General features: G+C 40.1%; 1 protein-coding gene across 8 annotated transcripts in view; it reads right to left on the bottom strand.

Moving 5' to 3' along the window:
- Positions 1-208: 208 nt before the first annotated feature.
- ncoa6 (nuclear receptor coactivator 6) overlaps positions 209-20,261 on the bottom strand; it is a 61,066-nt gene continuing 41,013 nt past the window's right edge. For 5 of the 8 annotated variants that reach the window (XM_069884244.1, XM_069884242.1, XM_069884249.1 and 2 more), the window contains 6 exons: positions 17,242-20,166; positions 8,045-8,098; positions 5,372-5,437; positions 4,774-4,810; positions 4,135-4,351; positions 2,715-2,804 (listed from right to left, as the gene is read on the bottom strand). In XM_069884244.1, coding sequence (XP_069740345.1) covers positions 2,802-2,804; positions 4,135-4,351; positions 4,774-4,810; positions 5,372-5,437; positions 8,045-8,098; positions 17,242-20,166 — 3,302 coding nt within the window. In that variant the 3' untranslated portion in view covers positions 2,715-2,801. Of the gene's footprint in view, positions 1,314-2,646; positions 2,805-4,134; positions 4,352-4,773; positions 4,811-5,371; positions 5,438-8,044; positions 8,099-17,241; positions 20,167-20,261 lie in introns of those variants that run through there. The other 3 variants (XM_069884245.1, XM_069884248.1, XM_069884247.1) reach the window with 3 other exon arrangements.

The raw sequence follows: 20,261 nt of genomic DNA, 5'->3' as shown, positions 1-20,261 counted from the left end.
TGTTTCAAAGGACAAAACCATTTTGAATATTAAAGACAACCACAGGATGATATTAGAACAGGAAAATAGTGCTGAGTTTAAGGCCACTTTTGTCTAACCCGAAAATCTGAACAAATGTCATTGGGACAATTTGCATTCTCTAATGCCTGGGAGACCAAACAGATCTAGGTTGCCAGATGCAATAAACTGTTATTACCAAGATTTGCAATTAATTTTCAGTTAAACATTTAATGTTATTGATACAAGGAAGTAAGCTACATAGCTGTACAAAATCTTAAGAGGGGTGATTGGTGGAAATATTGCAGATTGGAGTGAAGACATAATTAAATCACAAGTGTTTGCAAACTATCGACTGATATTTAACATTTATTACAATTAGCCTTTGCTATCTAATTTTGCAACAACAGATAGTGGAGGGGGTGACGGTTCATTCTCATCTATTCCACACATGGAAAATTTGAGTTAGCTCAGCTTGTGCTGCCCCTCCAATCCCAGTGGTTTATAATGCATAGGCATCAAAATCTAACAGTGGCATTTTTCAAAATTATCTGTAGTGTGATGATGCAATAAACAAACGATATGTAAAACAAGGTTCCAAATTTGACAAAAAAAATTCTATTTATCACTTAAAAATCCTAGGGGTTTGGGAAGGATCTCAATCTCATCAATAAGCACCCTCCCTTGACGCAGTGATCTGGGGTTTTTGGTTGAAGGCATGAGAACAACTGTATTAGCAGGGCTAATTTCCAGAATCAATTCCACCTTCTAGTATCTTAAACAGATACAGGCCAGTTTTTCCTTTTCAAAAGGCAAGGTGAAATGATGTATGCAACTATATAGACTGGCTGATAAGGGATACTGATTCACACTTAACATCCAGTGGAGATGGGCTTTATTACACCCTCGTACAAATATTCACATACAGTATTTAAGACTTCAACACAATTTAACAGTCAGTAAATACCAAAAAATAACATACTATATTTTACCAAGGTGGATGACAGTGACAAAGGCTGGCAACTTACTTTAGCTTTGCAACAGAAATTACCAGTACGATTATTTCCAGTGGGGTTTTACTGGCTGCACAATAGGTTTTTACCTTGTTAAACAGTTTCAGGATTCAAAAACAACTTTAAGTCACATTTCAGTGGGACAAATATTAAAACAGTACTCTATACACAATTTCATGCTAGAAAAGTAGCTTGGAAAAATTATTTAAATTCACAAACATTTACACTTCACAGGTTTACAATTGAGATTTTATTTGGATTTCCTCCTTTTAGTTTGTGTAGGGCTGGTGGCTGTACTGGTATCTAGGAAAAAGAACAGCAAAATGTTAAAGCATTATGTTTGAGCCTCAGGCCAAGATCTGTGTTCCAATTGGGAGGTATATATACTGGTGTTAAATGTTCAGATCTTAATAAGTTATCTATTTAATTACAATTAAAGGATTACTAGCAGGCATGAGTTAGGTTCATTGGAAACAGTTAGTAAATTTCTCAAACTGAATACAGAGATAGATTAATCACAGACAGCATAGGTTTGTGGGCTGGAACGGCCTGTTTCTGTATCTCTGAATTAAATTAATGAGAGGTGTACCACAAGGAGTGCTGCTGGATCCTTTGTTTTGTCATATAGATTAATGACCTGGATGTTAACATAGGCAGCCAGATTAGCAGATTTGGCAGAAGACACTGAAATTAACAATAGAGTATTCAGCAGGGCTAACAATGCCCACAGGAGGTAAAGGTAAATTATGTTTCAGGCCGGAGCCCTTCAAGGTGTAAGTAACAAAAAAAAACCAGGAAGGGCTCCAGCCTGAAACATCAGTAATATATCTTTACCTCCGATGAATGCTGTGAGACCTGCTGAGCTCCTCCAACACTTTTACTCAATCACAGCATCTGCAGATATGTGTTTCAGTTAGCAATATAGCAGATGGTGAAGATTGTTATCCAATTGTTGCAGCAGGGATATAGATCAACTGGGGAATTTTACACCAGCATTTGCAAAAATCATGCATTTTGGAAAGTTAAACCACGATAGGACGTAGTGAATGACGGGGCTCTGGGACAAGTATATAGTTCATTGAAAATGGAGTTAATAAGGGATTAAATATATTTTCCCCCTTCATCTGAGGCACCAAGAATTGAAATGACATGTTACAATTGTAGAGGTCGTCATGATACGGGATGGATGTGATTAAGCTAAAGAGGTGGCAGAAAAGATGCATAATGATGTTGCCTGCATTGGAAGGTTTGAGTTACCAAGAGAAAATACAGGTATTAAAATGAGGCATAGAAAAGCCCAAATCCATTTCCCGTGATAGGGATGGCTAAAATGAGAGGGTATGGATTTAAGGTGTGAGGCAGGAGGTTTAAAAAGGGATCCATGGCATAATTTTTCATGTAAAAAGAGTATATGGGAATGAGCTGCCAGAGGAGATGGTGGAGGCACAATAGTAAAGCATTTTAGAGACATCTGATAGGCACCAGGATGAGTAGGGCAGAGGCAGGTGCAATTAGAACAGGTAGTCACAACAGTCAGCATAGAAGCGAAGGGCTGAAGGGCCTGTTTCTCTGCTGTAAGACTCTGACTACTAAACAGCAAGATGCTGGGAATATTGCATAGCAGTATGAGGAGTACCTTTTGCGCCTCCCACTGTAGAGCCTGGCCGTGAAGGTCTCTTCCTTTGCCCATTTTCAGAAGAATCCTGGAGAGATGAAGCCTCCTCATTCTCTTTTTCACTTCTTATATTTTTTCTGGTGGGGCTTTTTGAATTCTCCAGAGTATTTTTTGCTTCACTGTGTACAAAAAAAGCCAAAGAAATTAGAAATTCACACAAATAAATTTAAAGATGCAAGTTAAATTTCCCACCTTCGTCTTAATCGATCGCTCTGTTTTACATTGACCAAGATCACAATTCAAGATTCAGTTTATTATCATGTAATAAATAAACTGTCAAACTACACAAAATTGCCTTTTGTTTGCTGTAAGGCCGGCAGAAATTGCCTGAAGTGCCTCTTTGTCTTAAAAATAAAAGCAGAAGTTTCCCCCAGAGCCACTGTGTGTCTATAAATTCACCTCCATCGCTGCTGCAGCCACAGAGGCTGGTCCAAACTATAGGTAACCTAGGGTCCAGATCCCAACCTCTGACACGATTAGGAACCCTTCAGCAACCTTGGCACTCTCACATCCCAGACTGATACCCGATACCCCTTTAGCCAGTCTCCAGCAGCCTGCATGGGTTTCTCTCCTCAAGTCACAAACGGCCCACCACTTATATGTTCCTCACTGGTTCACCGTCTCATGGGTGGTCTCCCTGTTTTCTGGTGACCTGCCACAGTCCTGCAGTTCCCCGGAATTTGCAACTCCTTGTGGCTACTGCCAATCTTGGGTGCAGACCCCTAAATAAAACCACTGTTGGCTCTTTTAACAGGCTTTTTAAAGCCTATACAGAGGGCGGTTGGACCCTGCGGAAGTGTTTTGTCTCCACTCCTTGCTCTCCGCGGGTTTGCAACAGCTCCAGCATCCCCAATGATTACCTCAGCAATTGGTGACCACTGATTGGGTAACTTTTAGATTGACTGTCACCAGATACACAGCATCTGAGGAAGGACAGTGACTCTTGACCACACCACTCTTGTAAAAGAACCACTTTAGCTCAGTGTAGACACCACCACAAGACAGCAAGCCAGACTCCACATAGTTGCTATTTGGAATTTCTTTTTTTTTTTAAATTTCTCTGGTGTTTTTTGCTTCACTTATCACTAGAGAGAGAAAATAATTTAAAAATAAACTGGAAAGCTACACAAACAGAACATTTTAATTTCCCATCCACATCCTGAATGACATGCCCAAAACCATTGATATAAAAGGAAAATAATGACTCAGCCCGACATGTACCCAGTTAAGAACATTTCATCCTAGCATTCCAGCTAAAGATTTTTTTTTAATATAAATGAGAACATTTACAGAATTCCATCAACATTGTTTTTCCTCAAACAATAAATATTGAATTAAATAAAAATCAAAAAATGTTATTTTTCCCAAAAAAATCTTTAGAATTCAGTGTGGTTCAATGTAGTATTAGAGTATACATTTTAAATAAGCTCAAAATCTCTGCTAGATTACCAGTGGTGAGCTGAAAAGTTGATTAGCTGCTTTGTGCAGAGAGAATTTATGGGAAGGTACTGGGCCAAGGATTCCTGATCGTGGAGGAGGTTTGGATCTGGAACATTGGTTGCCGGTGAATCGAACAGGAGTCTGTGTGGCTGCAGCAGCTCTGGAGGTGAATCCACAGACACTCTGCTTTTGAAGGGACTCTCTTTTGCTTCTCTTTCTCTTGCACCTGTAAGGGTGCAGAGCAATACTAATGGTGACTCTTTGGCTGCTTTATAGCAGGCAAAAGTTAACGTATATTATGCATATTACATTTTTAAAGCATTATGGAATGACAATAAAAGGAACTTTGCAAACAGATTGCTGTGACTTCTCCTGTCAAATGGAGAACGGACAGCCTCGTGGAATTCATGGCGAGCAAAGGAGGGCTGAAAATATTAAAACTAATTGGAATGCAGAAGCAGTTGATTAATTATGCTTCATTGGATTATCCTAGTTGAAAATCAAAATCCTTTCTTAAAAATGAAAATTCCAAGACAAGTGTGTGGATTAGCATGCAACTTATTGTTGCTTTAGTTTTAAATCTCATGAAATGTTCTAAAGAGGACATTTCTAACATTGTGAAGTTATTTGATTGATTTTTATGCTTACCTCTGATCCATTTCATTTGCAATATTCAAATCTTCTCCTATACAAAAGAAAGGCAATTTGCTTAATGAAACACACAATTTTAATTTTGAAATGCTCATTACACAGCTGCTAACCACTTTTGATAAAGAAAGATCAAGAGACAAAATGGAAAGAAAGAAAAAAAGAAACTGAACAAAGGGAAGGCGCACAAAACCCCTTTTGAACCTCAGCACCATGCGTCCTTGACTGGGAGGCTAAATCTGATACTAATTTAAATGTCACTGCAATGTTACTTATATGTTTGATGCCACTAATGGGAATCCGAAGGAATGGTTTGCTTCCATAATAATTTTAGATTCCCCACTACTACTTTAGCTGAGACCAGGTAGCTCAAAGTAGAAAAGGAATCTAACAAAACCCTGCATGCCTCAATGACCAAGACTGAAGAATCAGGGAAGTTCTTATAAAAGGTTTCTTTGATGCAAATGGATATCAACATTAAGCTGCCATATAATTTGCTCAGAATGCAAATTGTTTCATTGTAATAAGGCAATTGTCTGTGGCAATCAAGTGCTTGTATTTATTTATTTGGAGATTAATGCTTTGAATGTGATCTTACCATTTTTCATCATGGTCCCTTGTTGCACTGAACTGGGGGATATTTGCTCTGGAACAACTGGACGTGCTGAACACAAAAGCAAATAGAATATAGCTCAGTGAACATTCAGGCAGGATTATACTAGGATCACTGCACAAGATAGAGAAATAATAAATGGATACGTTGAAAGATGTACTTTTTTTTTCTATCCCCACTCAGGGCCACTTTTGAAATGTAGCTTTTCTTCAGGTTGATAAACACAGCAATTAATTTGCAAACAAAAAACGTCAGTCACAGATAACGAAGCATTAATGACAGGAACGATCCAGCAATTTCACCTTCAGGCACTCCTTGGCACCTTATACAGTGGGTGTACATTGCCGGTCATGCTGGATTGCAATGGCCCATTCAGAGTTGCTCCCGAACTCAAGACACAGCAAAGATTGAACAACATTGGCAGATACTAGAAAGATGGTGAAATATGGGATTTTGTGATAATCCAGTAGTTTCACACTTTGCATGAATGCGAGAACATTTTATATTGATATTTCATTACAAGATGCCATAGGTGAATTATTCACCTCTCTTGATCAATGGCCCACAACTGCCACGGCTGGCAGAGGAACTTTAATTTTTTTTTTAAATTTAGATATACAGCATGTAACAGGCCATTTCGGCCCATGAGTCTGTACCGCCCAATTTACACCCATTAACCTACAAACCTGGTACATTTGAAATGGTGAGAGGAAACCTTCGGAGAAAACCCACGCAGACATGAGGAGAATATACAAACTCCTTACAGACAGCATAGGATACAAACCCTGGTCTCTATCACTGGCACGGTAAAGGTGTTGGGCTAACCACTACGCCAACCGTGCTGCCCATCTTGACCACTAAGTTGCCATATCCTGAGTGATCAATTAGCCAATTTTAACTGCCTTGTTTCCTCTCTCACCTAGTTGTAACCAAAGGTCTTGCTCATGAAATGCTACATTTACTGCCACCTGACCTGCTGAGCATTCCCAAATTTTTCATTTTCATGACTAATTCTGCTGTTGATTGAAGAACAAATGGCAATTTCAGTTTAGAACACAGAAATCTATAGCACTGCATAGGCCCTCCAGCCCACAATATTGTGTTGACCTAATAACCTACTCTTGGCAGTAACAACTGCCTAGAATTTCCCTACTGCAACACCCTCTGTTTTTCTCAGTTCTGGGTACCTATCCAATAGATTTGATTGCACCTGCCTCCACCTGCCTTACTGGCAGCACATTCCATGCACCCACCACCGTGAAAAACTTTCCTCGTACATCCCGCTTGTACGGATTCCCAAGCACCTTAAAACCATGCAACTTCAGCCCTGGGAAAAGATTTTGGCCGTTCACACAATCAATGGCTCCTGTAAAATTTTTCTTTCAACGATGCAGAGGTTGACAATGAAGTTTCAATTAAGCTCAAAATTTAAGTTATGCTTTGGAGGATACAAAAATTTGTAGGTTATTTTGTGTTGTGTTTTTCACCTTGAGATAAGCATGTTTTCATAACTTTACAGTTACTGGAGAGCTTGAGTAAAAGGGAGAGTTTAGTTCAGCTGCATCTTTATTACAAGAGGCTGAGGGATGACCTTGGAAGTTTATAAAATCATAAGGTGTATGAGCATTCTCTTTATCCAGTCTTTTTTCCCCTGGGGTCGATAATTCTGCAAGGGCATAAGTGTAAGATAAGGGGAGAGAGATTTAAGAAGGATCCAAGGAGCAACTTTTTCCAGTGGGTGATCCACATCTGGGACGAGTTGCCAGAGTAAACCTTAGAAGCGGACACAATTTAGAGATTCAAAAGACACAAGGACAAATATATGGATAGGTTGGGCTTTTCAGGGTACGGATTAAATGCAGGAAAATGAATAAACCAAAATGCCAACTTGGTCAACATGGACGAGTAGGGCCAAAGGGAGTTCCCCACGCTTTATGACTGTCATGGTCAGCAGAACAAAGAGGTTGTCCTGGATACATGATTGGCCTGGATTCAGAAAGAGCATCATGTGGCATTACAAGTGAGAATGAGTTACAAAGAATTAAATGGAAACAGAGAGTGATGGGAATATTCGGAGAGCGAATCAAGTTTCAAAGAGCCAAATTGCTTCCTTCTCTGACACAGAAAATGAAAAAAGTTGTATGGGGTTGAGTCACACTAAAAGAAAGCCCCAATCAAGCAAATCAAAGGCCAACTCACGGTGGGAATTCTTTTTTTGTTTATTCCATTTTTAGCAAAAGCAGAATATTTCCACATTTTTGGGGGGGTGGGGTGGGAGGGCGTGCAGAAGAAAGAGGGAAGAAAATAAATGAAAGGAACAAAAATAAAATGCATTGTAATTAAATTCTACTTTTCATAACCCTAAGTTGTTAAACAATGTTCAGATGAATATCCTTCAGTTCTTGGACATGGACACATTTATCTCAAAAACAGTAAAATCAGCCAAAATTCAGTACAAATGGCCACCATTAGTCTGTAAGTATAGTCGTATTGCAAGCCACATCGTGGGAAGCACTGTTATGAGGAAATTATATTATCAATGAACTTCCATTTTTATTTAAACTGGAGGTCAGTTTAAGATATTTCTAACTAAAAGATATAACCACCAGGAGGAACTCCAAATGTACCCAAAAGATCGTTAAAAGCACAATTACTTACTTGTGGCTGTCAATCCCACATCCAAATGTTCCAAAGATTCTTTCCTTTGTTCAACTAGCAAAAGAGAAGTGCATAAAAATAGCAGATGGGATGCCAACATTTTGTATGTTCACAGAAACAATTATAAATGGGAATCAAATACATTTTTAATTGGACACCCCCCCCCAAAAAAAAGCAGGATTTTCACTGGTTGTCATTCATAAACAATGGGTAAGGTACTATTGGCTTAATAACAAGCTGATGAAGTACATTGCTTATTGAACCACAGTTCAACTAAAATACAATTTAAGAACATCCAATTTCAGTAATAAAGAAAATAAATGAATTACAATTTTAATTCCAAATGGATTGGGGCAAAGAAAATAAACACATGACCTCTGCCTTATTCTGTGGGCAATTATATCTGGATCTTGACTCCACTGGCATGAACCAATTTAACAAATCAGATTAGCGCAGAAACCAGAGTTAAAAGTACTGCCACTGAAATATTTTGTGTTCGTGACAATGTTTCCAGTGACATGAAAATCAGCGATTAGAGGAGCTGGTGTAATATAATTGTTGAAAAGTTTTTTGCAGCATGGTGTAATTGGTTTGAAAGTTGTGAAAGCAGATTTAACAGCAACTCAAAGGAAATTGACTGCACCTCGAAAAGGAAAAACATTCAGAATTGTGAGAAGTTATTTTGTGTGATATTCAATTGCATAGAACTAGATCATGTTCTTCTCTGAAAATCAAGATTACAAATTATGGAAAACAAGAAAAAAAATCCCATCAGGAAGAACATGTTTTACTTTTATAAATGATTCACTCATGGGGAGGGGGGGGGGGAAAATAAAGTCACGATTAGGATTAGGTTATGGTACCTATCTTCTAGCCTTGAGCTGCCTCAATCAACACATCAAAATGACCAGTTGTCAATGTTCAAGGCACCAATGTTAGAACCATAGAACATTACAGCACAGAAACAGGCCTCTTCGGCCCTTCAAGTCTGTGCCGAACCATTTTTTTTTTTTTAAACTTAGTCCCACTGACCTGCACCCAGTCCATAGCCTCTCTCATCCATGTAACTGGCGAAATTCTTTTTAAATGTTAAAATTGAGACCGCGTTCACCACTTCAGATGGCAGCTCGTTCCACACTCCCACCACTCTATGTATGAAGAAATTCCCCTCATGTTCCCTCTAAACTTTTCCCTTTTCACTCTTAACCCAGACCCCCTGGTTTGTATCTCACATAACCTCAGTGGAAAAAGCCTATCTGCATTTACTCTGTCTATTCCCCTCATAATTTTAAATACCGCTCTCAAATCTCCACTCATTCTTCTACGTTCCAGGGAATAAAGTTCTAACCTATTTAACCTTTCAGTTCCTGAAGTCCAGGCAACATCCTAGTAAATCTTCTCTGCACTCTTTTTAATCTTATTGATATCTTTCCTGTAGCTATACAGCCAAAACTGCACACAATACTCCAAATTTGGCCTCATCAATGTCTTCTACAACTTTAGCATAACATCCCAGCTACTATACTCAATTCTTTGATTGATGAAGGCCAAGATGCCTAAAGCTCTCTTTACAACCCTATCCACCTATGATGCAACTTTCAAGGAATTATGTTTCTGTATTCTCAGGTCCCTCTGTTCAACCACACTCCTCAGTGCCCTACTATTTACCATGCACATCCTTTCTTGCTTGGTTTGTCCTTTCTTGCTTGGTTTGTCCTTTCTTGCTTGGTTTGTCCTTTCTTGCTTGGTTTGTCCTTTCTTGCTTGGTTTGTCCTTTCTTGCTTGGTTTGTCCTTTCTTGCTTGGTTTGTCCTTTCTTGCTTGGTTTGTCCTTTCTTGCTTGGTTTGTCCTTTCTTGCTTGGTTTGTCCTTTCTTGCTTGGTTTGTCCTTTCTTGCTTGGTTTGTCCTTTCTTGCTTGGTTTGTCCTTTCTTGCTTGGTTTGTCCTTTCTTGCTTGGTTTGTCCTTTCTTGCTTGGTTTGTCCTTTCTTGCTTGGTTTGTCCTTTCTTGCTTGGTTTGTCCTTTCTTGCTTGGTTTGTCCTTTCTTGCTTGGTTTGTCCTTTCTTGCTTGGTTTGTCCTTTCTTGCTTGGTTTGTCCTTTCTTGCTTGGTTTGTCCTTTCTTGCTTGGTTTGTCCTTTCTTGCTTGGTTTGTCCTTTCTTGCTTGGTTTGTCCTTTCTTGCTTGGTTTGTCCTTTCTTGCTTGGTTTGTCCTTTCTTGCTTGGTTTGTCCTTTCTTGCTTGGTTTGTCCTTTCTTGCTTGGTTTGTCCTTTCTTGCTTGGTTTGTCCTTTCTTGCTTGGTTTGTCCTTTCTTGCTTGGTTTGTCCTTTCTTGCTTGGTTTGTCCTTTCTTGCTTGGTTTGTCCTTTCTTGCTTGGTTTGTCCTTTCTTGCTTGGTTTGTCCTTTCTTGCTTGGTTTGTCCTTTCTTGCTTGGTTTGTCCTTTCTTGCTTGGTTTGTCCTTTCTTGCTTGGTTTGTCCTTTCTTGCTTGGTTTGTCCTTTCTTGCTTGGTTTGTCCTTTCTTGCTTGGTTTGTCCTTTCTTGCTTGGTTTGTCCTTTCTTGCTTGGTTTGTCCTTTCTTGCTTGGTTTGTCCTTTCTTGCTTGGTTTGTCCTTTCTTGCTTGGTTTGTCCTTTCTTGCTTGGTTTGTCCTTTCTTGCTTGGTTTGTCCTTTCTTGCTTGGTTTGTCCTTTCTTGCTTGGTTTGTCCTTTCTTGCTTGGTTTGTCCTTTCTTGCTTGGTTTGTCCTTTCTTGCTTGGTTTGTCCTTTCTTGCTTGGTTTGTCCTTTCTTGCTTGGTTTGTCCTTTCTTGCTTGGTTTGTCCTTTCTTGCTTGGTTTGTCCTTTCTTGCTTGGTTTGTCCTTTCTTGCTTGGTTTGTCCTTTCTTGCTTGGTTTGTCCTTTCTTGCTTGGTTTGTCCTTTCTTGCTTGGTTTGTCCTTTCTTGCTTGGTTTGTCCTTTCTTGCTTGGTTTGTCCTTTCTTGCTTGGTTTGTCCTTTCTTGCTTGGTTTGTCCTTTCTTGCTTGGTTTGTCCTTTCTTGCTTGGTTTGTCCTTTCTTGCTTGGTTTGTCCTTTCTTGCTTGGTTTGTCCTTTCTTGCTTGGTTTGTCCTTTCTTGCTTGGTTTGTCCTTTCTTGCTTGGTTTGTCCTTTCTTGCTTGGTTTGTCCTTTCTTGCTTGGTTTGTCCTTTCTTGCTTGGTTTGTCCTTTCTTGCTTGGTTTGTCCTTTCTTGCTTGGTTTGTCCTTTCTTGCTTGGTTTGTCCTTTCTTGCTTGGTTTGTCCTTTCTTGCTTGGTTTGTCCTTTCTTGCTTGGTTTGTCCTTTCTTGCTTGGTTTGTCCTTTCTTGCTTGGTTTGTCCTTTCTTGCTTGGTTTGTCCTTTCTTGCTTGGTTTGTCCTTTCTTGCTTGGTTTGTCCTTTCTTGCTTGGTTTGTCCTTTCTTGCTTGGTTTGTCCTTTCTTGCTTGGTTTGTCCTTTCTTGCTTGGTTTGTCCTTTCTTGCTTGGTTTGTCCTTTCTTGCTTGGTTTGTCCTTTCTTGCTTGGTTTGTCCTTTCTTGCTTGGTTTGTCCTTTCTTGCTTGGTTTGTCCTTTCTTGCTTGGTTTGTCCTTTCTTGCTTGGTTTGTCCTTTCTTGCTTGGTTTGTCCTTTCTTGCTTGGTTTGTCCTTTCTTGCTTGGTTTGTCCTTTCTTGCTTGGTTTGTCCTTTCTTGCTTGGTTTGTCCTTTCTTGCTTGGTTTGTCCTTTCTTGCTTGGTTTGTCCTTTCTTGCTTGGTTTGTCCTTTCTTGCTTGGTTTGTCCTTTCTTGCTTGGTTTGTCCTTTCTTGCTTGGTTTGTCCTTTCTTGCTTGGTTTGTCCTTTCTTGCTTGGTTTGTCCTTTCTTGCTTGGTTTGTCCTTTCTTGCTTGGTTTGTCCTTTCTTGCTTGGTTTGTCCTTTCTTGCTTGGTTTGTCCTTTCTTGCTTGGTTTGTCCTTTCTTGCTTGGTTTGTCCTTTCTTGCTTGGTTTGTCCTTTCTTGCTTGGTTTGTCCTTTCTTGCTTGGTTTGTCCTTTCTTGCTTGGTTTGTCCTTTCTTGCTTGGTTTGTCCTTTCTTGCTTGGTTTGTCCTTTCTTGCTTGGTTTGTCCTTTCTTGCTTGGTTTGTCCTTTCTTGCTTGGTTTGTCCTTTCTTGCTTGGTTTGTCCTTTCTTGCTTGGTTTGTCCTTTCTTGCTTGGTTTGTCCTTTCTTGCTTGGTTTGTCCTTTCTTGCTTGGTTTGTCCTTTCTTGCTTGGTTTGTCCTTTCTTGCTTGGTTTGTCCTTTCTTGCTTGGTTTGTCCTTTCTTGCTTGGTTTGTCCTTTCTTGCTTGGTTTGTCCTTTCTTGCTTGGTTTGTCCTTTCTTGCTTGGTTTGTCCTTTCTTGCTTGGTTTGTCCTTTCTTGCTTGGTTTGTCCTTTCTTGCTTGGTTTGTCCTTTCTTGCTTGGTTTGTCCTTTCTTGCTTGGTTTGTCCTTTCTTGCTTGGTTTGTCCTTTCTTGCTTGGTTTGTCCTTTCTTGCTTGGTTTGTCCTTTCTTGCTTGGTTTGTCCTTTCTTGCTTGGTTTGTCCTTTCTTGCTTGGTTTGTCCTTTCTTGCTTGGTTTGTCCTTTCTTGCTTGGTTTGTCCTTTCTTGCTTGGTTTGTCCTTTCTTGCTTGGTTTGTCCTTTCTTGCTTGGTTTGTCCTTTCTTGCTTGGTTTGTCCTTTCTTGCTTGGTTTGTCCTTTCTTGCTTGGTTTGTCCTTTCTTGCTTGGTTTGTCCTTTCTTGCTTGGTTTGTCCTTTCTTGCTTGGTTTGTCCTTCCAAAATGCAACACCACACACTTGTCTACATTAAATTCCATCTGCCATTTTCCAGTTGGTCCAGATCCTTCTGCAAGCTTTGAAAACCTGCTATCCTGGTATGCAAAGCCTCCAATTCTAGTGTCATTAGCAAACTTGCTGATCCAATTTACCATATTATCATCCAGATCACTGATATAGATGACAAACAACAATGGTCCCAGCAACAATCACTGAGGCACACCACTAGTCATAGACCTCCAGTCTGAGAAGCAATCTTCTACCACTACTCTCAGCCTTCTCCCATCCAGCCATTCTCAAATCCAGTTCACTATTTCACCATGAATACATAGTGTCTGAATCTTCTGAACTAACCTTACTAAACTCCATGTAGGCAACATCCACAGCCTTTTCTTCATTAACCTTCCTGATAACCTCCTCAAAAAACTCCACAAGATTGGTTAAACATGACCTACCATGCACAAAGCCATGCCAACTATTAATTTTTTGGTTATTCAAATAAATGTATATCCGATCTCTTAGAACACCTTCCAATAATTTACCTACTACTGACATCAGGCTCACTGGCCTATAATATCTAGGGTCATTTTTAGAGCATTTTTGTTTTTAAAAAGAATGGAACAACATGAGCTACCCTCCAATCCTCTGGCATCACACCCATGGCTAAGGACATTTCAAATATTTCTGCCAGAGCCCCTGCACTAATCTCTCAAGGACTGAGGGAATATCTTGTCAGACCCTGAGGATTTATCCATCCTTATTTGCTTTAAGACAGCAAACACTTCCTTCTCTTTAATCTGTATAGGTTCCATGACCTCACTGCTCGTTTTCCTAATTTTCCACAACTCTGTGCCTATTTCCTGAGCGAATACTGATTAAAAAAATGTTTATCATCTCTTTTGGCTCCATACAAGGCCAACCACTCTGATCTTCAAGGGAATCCTTTTGCTCTTAATATTCCTGTAGAAACCCTTAGGATTTTCCTTCACATTGTCTGCCAAAGCAACCTCATGTCTATTTTTATCTTTCCTGATTTCTTTCTAGTTATTAGTTATTTTTTTTAATTTTTTAAAAGAGGACTTGTTGGCACTTGTAATCCATCTTAAAGAATGTAATGGTGATAGTCTTTCTACATTTAAAACAAAATTACATTTATCATCCAAAATATTTTAATTAAAAAAAATCGTAGACATACAGCACAGCAGCAGACCCTTCTGGCCCACAAGTCAGTGCCACCCAAATACCCCAATTAACCGACAACTCCCATTACACTTTGAAGGGTGGGAGGAAACCAATGCAGACAGAGAGAGAACATAAACTCCTTACAGACTGCCTCAATAGCTGAAAAATGGGCAGGGTGGGGCAAAATTAATGTGTACTTTAAAAATACTGGGTAATTTAGTGCAAACAATTTCTGCCCAGATCTAATTTTATACACAATAGAATTGTGGATGTAGATTACCCACATAGTTCTACTCTTCTTTAGAATTTTGGTTTTAAACAAGACTCCTCATAAAGATGTTCTTTAATATCCATCTAGATTTAGCTGCTGAGATGTTGAGTTAATTCAAGATATGCTTCAAAAGGGAGCTTTACTTCTACTTCAAGTGAAGAGATCTCTTAGCAGATGATCTTGAACAGTTTCAGAAAATTGATTTTCAATACGGCGACATTGCTGGGCCTTTGCAAGTTTAAAGCTGAAAATTTTCTTCAACAGAATAATCAATCTCTGTGCAGTGATTTTAGTTGTGGCAGGAAGATGAGGGAGGTAACCAAAAAATGACTGGAGTTTGTTCAATGTAAAACTGTTTTAACATGAGAAGGGGTCAATTTTACATTTCTCCAAGCATGGGCATTCACAACATCCCAGCCACTTGTGAAACAACATATTCAGCCTTTCTCCAAATGGTACATTTCCAGACACATGGTCAGGATTGAGGTGTTGGAAAAAATAAAATCTTATCATACAATAGATACATCTCACAGCATCCAGGCAGTTAGCAATGCCAGTGAAATGAGCAAAAAGACGACAGAAAATTGAAATAAATCAAGCCATATTAACATTACAGTACTACTTGTTTCCAAGGGGAGAGTAGAAAGTAAAGAAAGGGGGGACAAGAAGAATCAAACTTGCCTGCCAGTAATAAGATATTAAATTCAATGAATAATTCATATGAAATGTACTTGCCCAGAGTATTTGGTATGTAGAACTCATTGTGAATGATAAATAATGTATGTATGAAAGTGAACTAGTTAGGCACATCACATTGATAGGGCCAGAAGTGGCATGATGGGAAGAGCTTGTGGAGCTCAAATTCCATGAACCACTGAGCCAAACAGCTTAATTCTATGCTATATACGCCACACAATTCTGATATTAACATTACTTTCTAAACCAGAGCAACATTAGAAGTACATGTATACTAGATCCTTAATCAGAAGACAAGTATATTTAGGTCAGAAAATGCCTTGCGCCATCTTCTTGTTTTAATGGAGAGAATCCAACTGCTCCTTCCACAAAACTACAAGTTGAATACAAACCCTGTCAAGGGCCTTCTTTGCTTATCCTAGCTCTCAGAGGCATTCAACCATGGTACAGAGTACGACTAGCTGATCATTATGTATACACCAAGATGTACTAAAGCAATTTCAAATCAATAGATGCACTCAAAGTATTTGACTAGTTTCCCCTTCAAGATAGTAGCCACTAACTAAACCATTTCCTGCCAAGCCCTCCATGCTCCAGTAATCCTCTGCAGAAAAGTTCTCAATTTTGTGCACAAGCAACTTTACATCGATGGCCTCTCACTTCTTCAATGGAAAAACTTTGTATTCATCAAATTCAAACCCTTCCATAAACTAAAAAACTTTGTGCTCCTGTTCCAAAGGAAACAGCATTGGTATTAGATTATTCTTTGGCTTGGCTTCGCGGACGAAGATTTATGGAGGGGTAATGTCCACGTCAGCTGCAGGCTCATTTGTGGCTGACAAGTCCGATGCGGGACAGGCAGACATGGTTGCAGCGGTTGCAAGGGAAATTAGATTATTATTAATTATACAAATGCTGCATACGGTATTTTAAATGTCATTGGTGCTTAATCAAGTCTGAATCATAGCTTGGTACACTTCAATCTACCTGCTGGAAATACTCTGTGGAAACAATCTCTCCAGCACCAACCAGTGGAGAAATTTAAGAAATGCATAGCGGCATGTTTTGATGAAGCAAAGGACCATTGAAAATTTATACACACAAGCCTGGAGTCATTCAACAGTTGAAGCTGTGACGGTGGGCTATGTATTTGAATAATTAAACAAGGATGGTCGGAATAACCCTTTGTTATTAAATGAGCCACTGGAGGAACTCTGCGGATCTGGAAGCATCCGTGCATAGAACCAGCCAGTTACCACTGTGGGTCAGGACCCTTTATTGAGACACAATAAAAAATCCCAAACCCGAAACTTTGACTTGCCATTTCTACCCATGGACGCTGCTGAAGCTGCAGAGATCCTTCCGTAGCTCATTGTTTGCTCAGGACTAAAGCAAGGGAATGACTGTTTATATTGGAGCACTGACCGACCACAGAATACAGATGGCAGTTCCAGAAGTAATAAACAGGGTGTAAAACCAAGCCCTTTGGAAGTGAAATCTACATTTAGACACAAACTATTGGAGGGATTACTCTGCCTTTTGGAAGAAGAGACCAAAAATCACGAGCAGCTCCCTCTCAGATGAATGTTAAAGAATTCAAGCCATTATCTAAGCAGCTGGATGGTCTGGTCAATTTATTGCACATTTAGATCTTTATGGTGTTTGTGGGACCTTGATGAGCAAAAAGCTAAAAGTTTCCTGCAGAAAAAAAAATAATGAAAATTGTATGGATCTGGAATGTTCCATGCTTGGAAAAGGCACTATTTTAATCCAAATACTCTTTTTAAGATTCAACTAGGTAAGATGATTGATATTCTTATCAAAACATCTACTTTTGAATAGTATGGGAGAGGACATGCAGAGATGGACAGAAATTGTACAATAATGTCCATAGATTTGGTAATGAATTAACCATACCCAGAATGGATCTAAACACCAGTTCAGAAAGTTGAAGAATATTTTGGATTAGAAGTTTGACATTATATTGTCAATTTTGCTTTTTAGTCTAAAGTTGTCCAGTAAGTTGCAAGGTGGTTCTAAATGAAAATATGCTGTTCCAAGCTGAACGGAATGACAGAATGTGGTTCATTAGAGGAGGAAATGATTGATCTTCATTTTAGTAGCAACTCAAAAGATGTAGCCACAATGGTTAAACTGTAAGCAACTTAACATTAATACAAATAAAACTGTGCTAATGTTTACTTAATTCACACAGAATTTTGCAAACACATGCACAATACTAATTAGATACCTGTATTTGGTAGGTGTTCTTTATCTGTTCCCACTTTCTCTGCTGACGAACAACTTCCCTCAGATTGGGAGACTGCAAGACTGCTATCACCAGCAGGTACTACAGATTCATGCTCAAGGTTCTGAGGGCTGGCAGATGACATGACATTGTTTTGAGAAGTGCTATTCAATGTACTCGCAGGCGAGGAAACTGAGACTGAAGTAGTAGAGCTGCTAGTTGTACCGAGTGTGATGTTAACAGAAGTGCCTAGATCTGGTTGACCAGCTGGAGAAGGACTACTGGTCGGATGAGTTTCTATAGAAGGAACTTCTCCTTCTGGGCTACCAGGAAGTGCTGATTTCTGCACCTGATCATCAACACCTGGGGAAGCCAATTCAGATGTTGCTGGGTCATCTTTTTTATCTGGGGAGGCCTTCTGGCATGCCTTGGTCATGAGGAATTGACCAATCTTATCTACTTTCCCTCTTCCTTTGTTGGATGATATTGGACTTCGCCTACTACTATTAGAGCTACCTGGGCTAGCCGAAGTAGGCGATGTTGCAACTGCAGTGGTGTGGGATGACACTGAAGAACTTTGGTCAACTGCGCCACCGTTATTCTGAAGAGATTCACTGAGGTTGAAGTCTGTAGGCGGCCTGTGAGGAGATGATGAGGGGATGTTTGAAGGAGATGGAGATGTGGATGGTGGCTGAACTGGGGACGCAGATGACCTCTGAACCAGCATTCTACTCGTTGGTACAGGAGAAGAGTTAATGGAGCTATTAACAGGTGGGGAAGTTGAAACAGCTGAGCACAATGAACTCTGAGCAGTGTGAGATACCTGGATTACAGTAACAGACTGGGATACCAATGAAGAAGTTGAAGGTAAAGTTACTTTAGGAACAGTGGTTGATTGAGATAACAATGGTTCTTTCACAACCTGAAATACAGATGTATTTAAAAATACTGGTGCGGTGATGAATGTTGGCTGTGAACCTGTTTGTACTATTGGCTGTACATCAGATGCCATTTTGTTACCCAAGGTTGGCATTGTGACTACAGATGAAACAACTGCACGCTGGGACTGAGACTGTGCAGGTGCACTTATATTATTTGCAGATTTAATGGGACTAGAACTCAAAAACACTGTAATTGGATTTGAAGCAGAAATGGACGCAGACACCACTGGCGTGGGCACCATTGCTGTACCACTCTGAGTTGCGTTAATATTTAATTCTCCAGCCTCTGGTCGAATCAGGGCTAAACTGCTGTCACAAACAGTTTGTGATGATGTGCTAAGAATGTCCTTCATGGGTTCATCAAGTGTTACTGCTTTCTCTTTATCTCCAGAAGGTATAGATTGTTCCATTTGATTGGAACTAGTGGCCTTAATAGCAGCACCGGAACTACCAGAAATGTCCAGAAGATGATGATGTGAAATCGGAATTTCCCTTAAAGGTGGGAGGCTTTTTTCATCTCCACATCCTCCAGCTTTACCGACTTCCAGTGGCTTAATTCCCTTTTTTATTTGAGTCTCGGGACTATTTTTCTTTTCTAATTTGTTTAAGCTTTGAGGATTACATTCGAAGGCCATTTGTTCTTTGGAGATCTGTTTCAACACACTGTTGCCAGACACTGTTGGACCTTCCTTGCCTTCTTCAGGGTTATTAGCCAAAATTCGGACAGAGATTGGTGGATTTTGAGTACTTGGAACTGTATTGCCTGGATCATTCAAGCCTCCAGGAACTGGATTTGACAGAATTTGCGCAGTGTTTGTTAGAATATTCTTTTGTACATCCATGTTTGCGACAAGGCCTGGGTTCTGCTGAAGGGCCAGGGTCGATTTCAAGCCTTTCCCACTTAGTCTGCCTGAACTTTGACTTGATTTTCTATTGGCCCCAGCGCTGGCTCTCCTGCTGGTACTAGGACTTGCCCGTTTTCCAGCACCTTGTTTACTCGAACTGACTATTACCGAATCTAGTTTATTTGCTTGTGAAGCTGTGGAAACAGATGGGTTGGTGGCAAGTGGAGGAATACTAGATGGGGCCTGTCCAATTGCTTTCAGAGTAGTTGGGTTGAGACCCTGTTGATCAAACCCTCTGTTTAAAGGAGGCTGCCTGGGAGGCAAGAGAATGTTGATTTGAGGAGGAAAAAGACCTGCGATGGAAGCATTCAGCCTTTCAGGTGATAAACTTATCTCAGAGGGTTCTGTACTAGGTGGTCGACTGGTTGGTGTATGGGGAAAATACGGCCTGGGGCTTGCTCGGTTTGGTGTTTTTGGTCTCGATGTTTGTGTCGTAGCGGTAGTATTATTAGGAAAATGAAGGTTATGAGTGCCTTGTAAAGGAAGGGGTCCCTGCTGCTGTGGACTTGCACCTTGTGGTGTTGGGATTTGAGAATGTCCAGGCTTAGCCCCGGTGATGAGCACTTGGGTTTGTAGGGGAACAGACTGTAGCCCTGGATTAACTTGGGCTCCAGTGGAAAGTGACAATTCAGTTCCCATTCCATCAGAATGATGCGCATTTGGATTTCCATCCTCGGGGACCGACGATGGGATGTTTTGAATATTTTCCTGAAAAGTCATCTTCCTTAGCGTGTTGCCAGCTTGATGGCCAACTAACAAAGGCATTCTTGATTTGTCTGGTGATGGCGGAACTCCACTCTGGCCAGGCAAGCTTACCATGACTGCTTTATTACCAGCTGTGGCCATGGGCATTCTGGACACATCTTGAGTTAAGGTCGCCTTTGATGCAAGCGTATTAGGGGTCATTGGAATCCGAATGGATTTTGTTGGGTCTTGCTGTTGTTGTTGTTGTTGTTGTTGCTGCTTCATCATTAACATCATCATCATTTGTTGCTGCTGTTGGGGTGGCTGTTGGGAGTGTTGGATGGGCTGAATGCTTGTCTGCTGTAGTACTCTCTGATCAACTGCCGGCAAATGGAATCCTGCATGGAGTACACAAAACAAACTTATGACAAGGAAATTGCCAAAAATGCAAATAAGAACTTGCTCAGACAACACTGACATAATTTCACCCATG

Source organism: Narcine bancroftii, chromosome 6 (genome assembly GCF_036971445.1).
Source record: "Narcine bancroftii isolate sNarBan1 chromosome 6, sNarBan1.hap1, whole genome shotgun sequence".
NCBI classification, from domain to species: domain Eukaryota; kingdom Metazoa; phylum Chordata; class Chondrichthyes; order Torpediniformes; family Narcinidae; genus Narcine; species Narcine bancroftii.
Note: the sequence above shows the minus strand (reverse complement) of the source record. Positions and strands in the feature narration are given on the sequence as shown.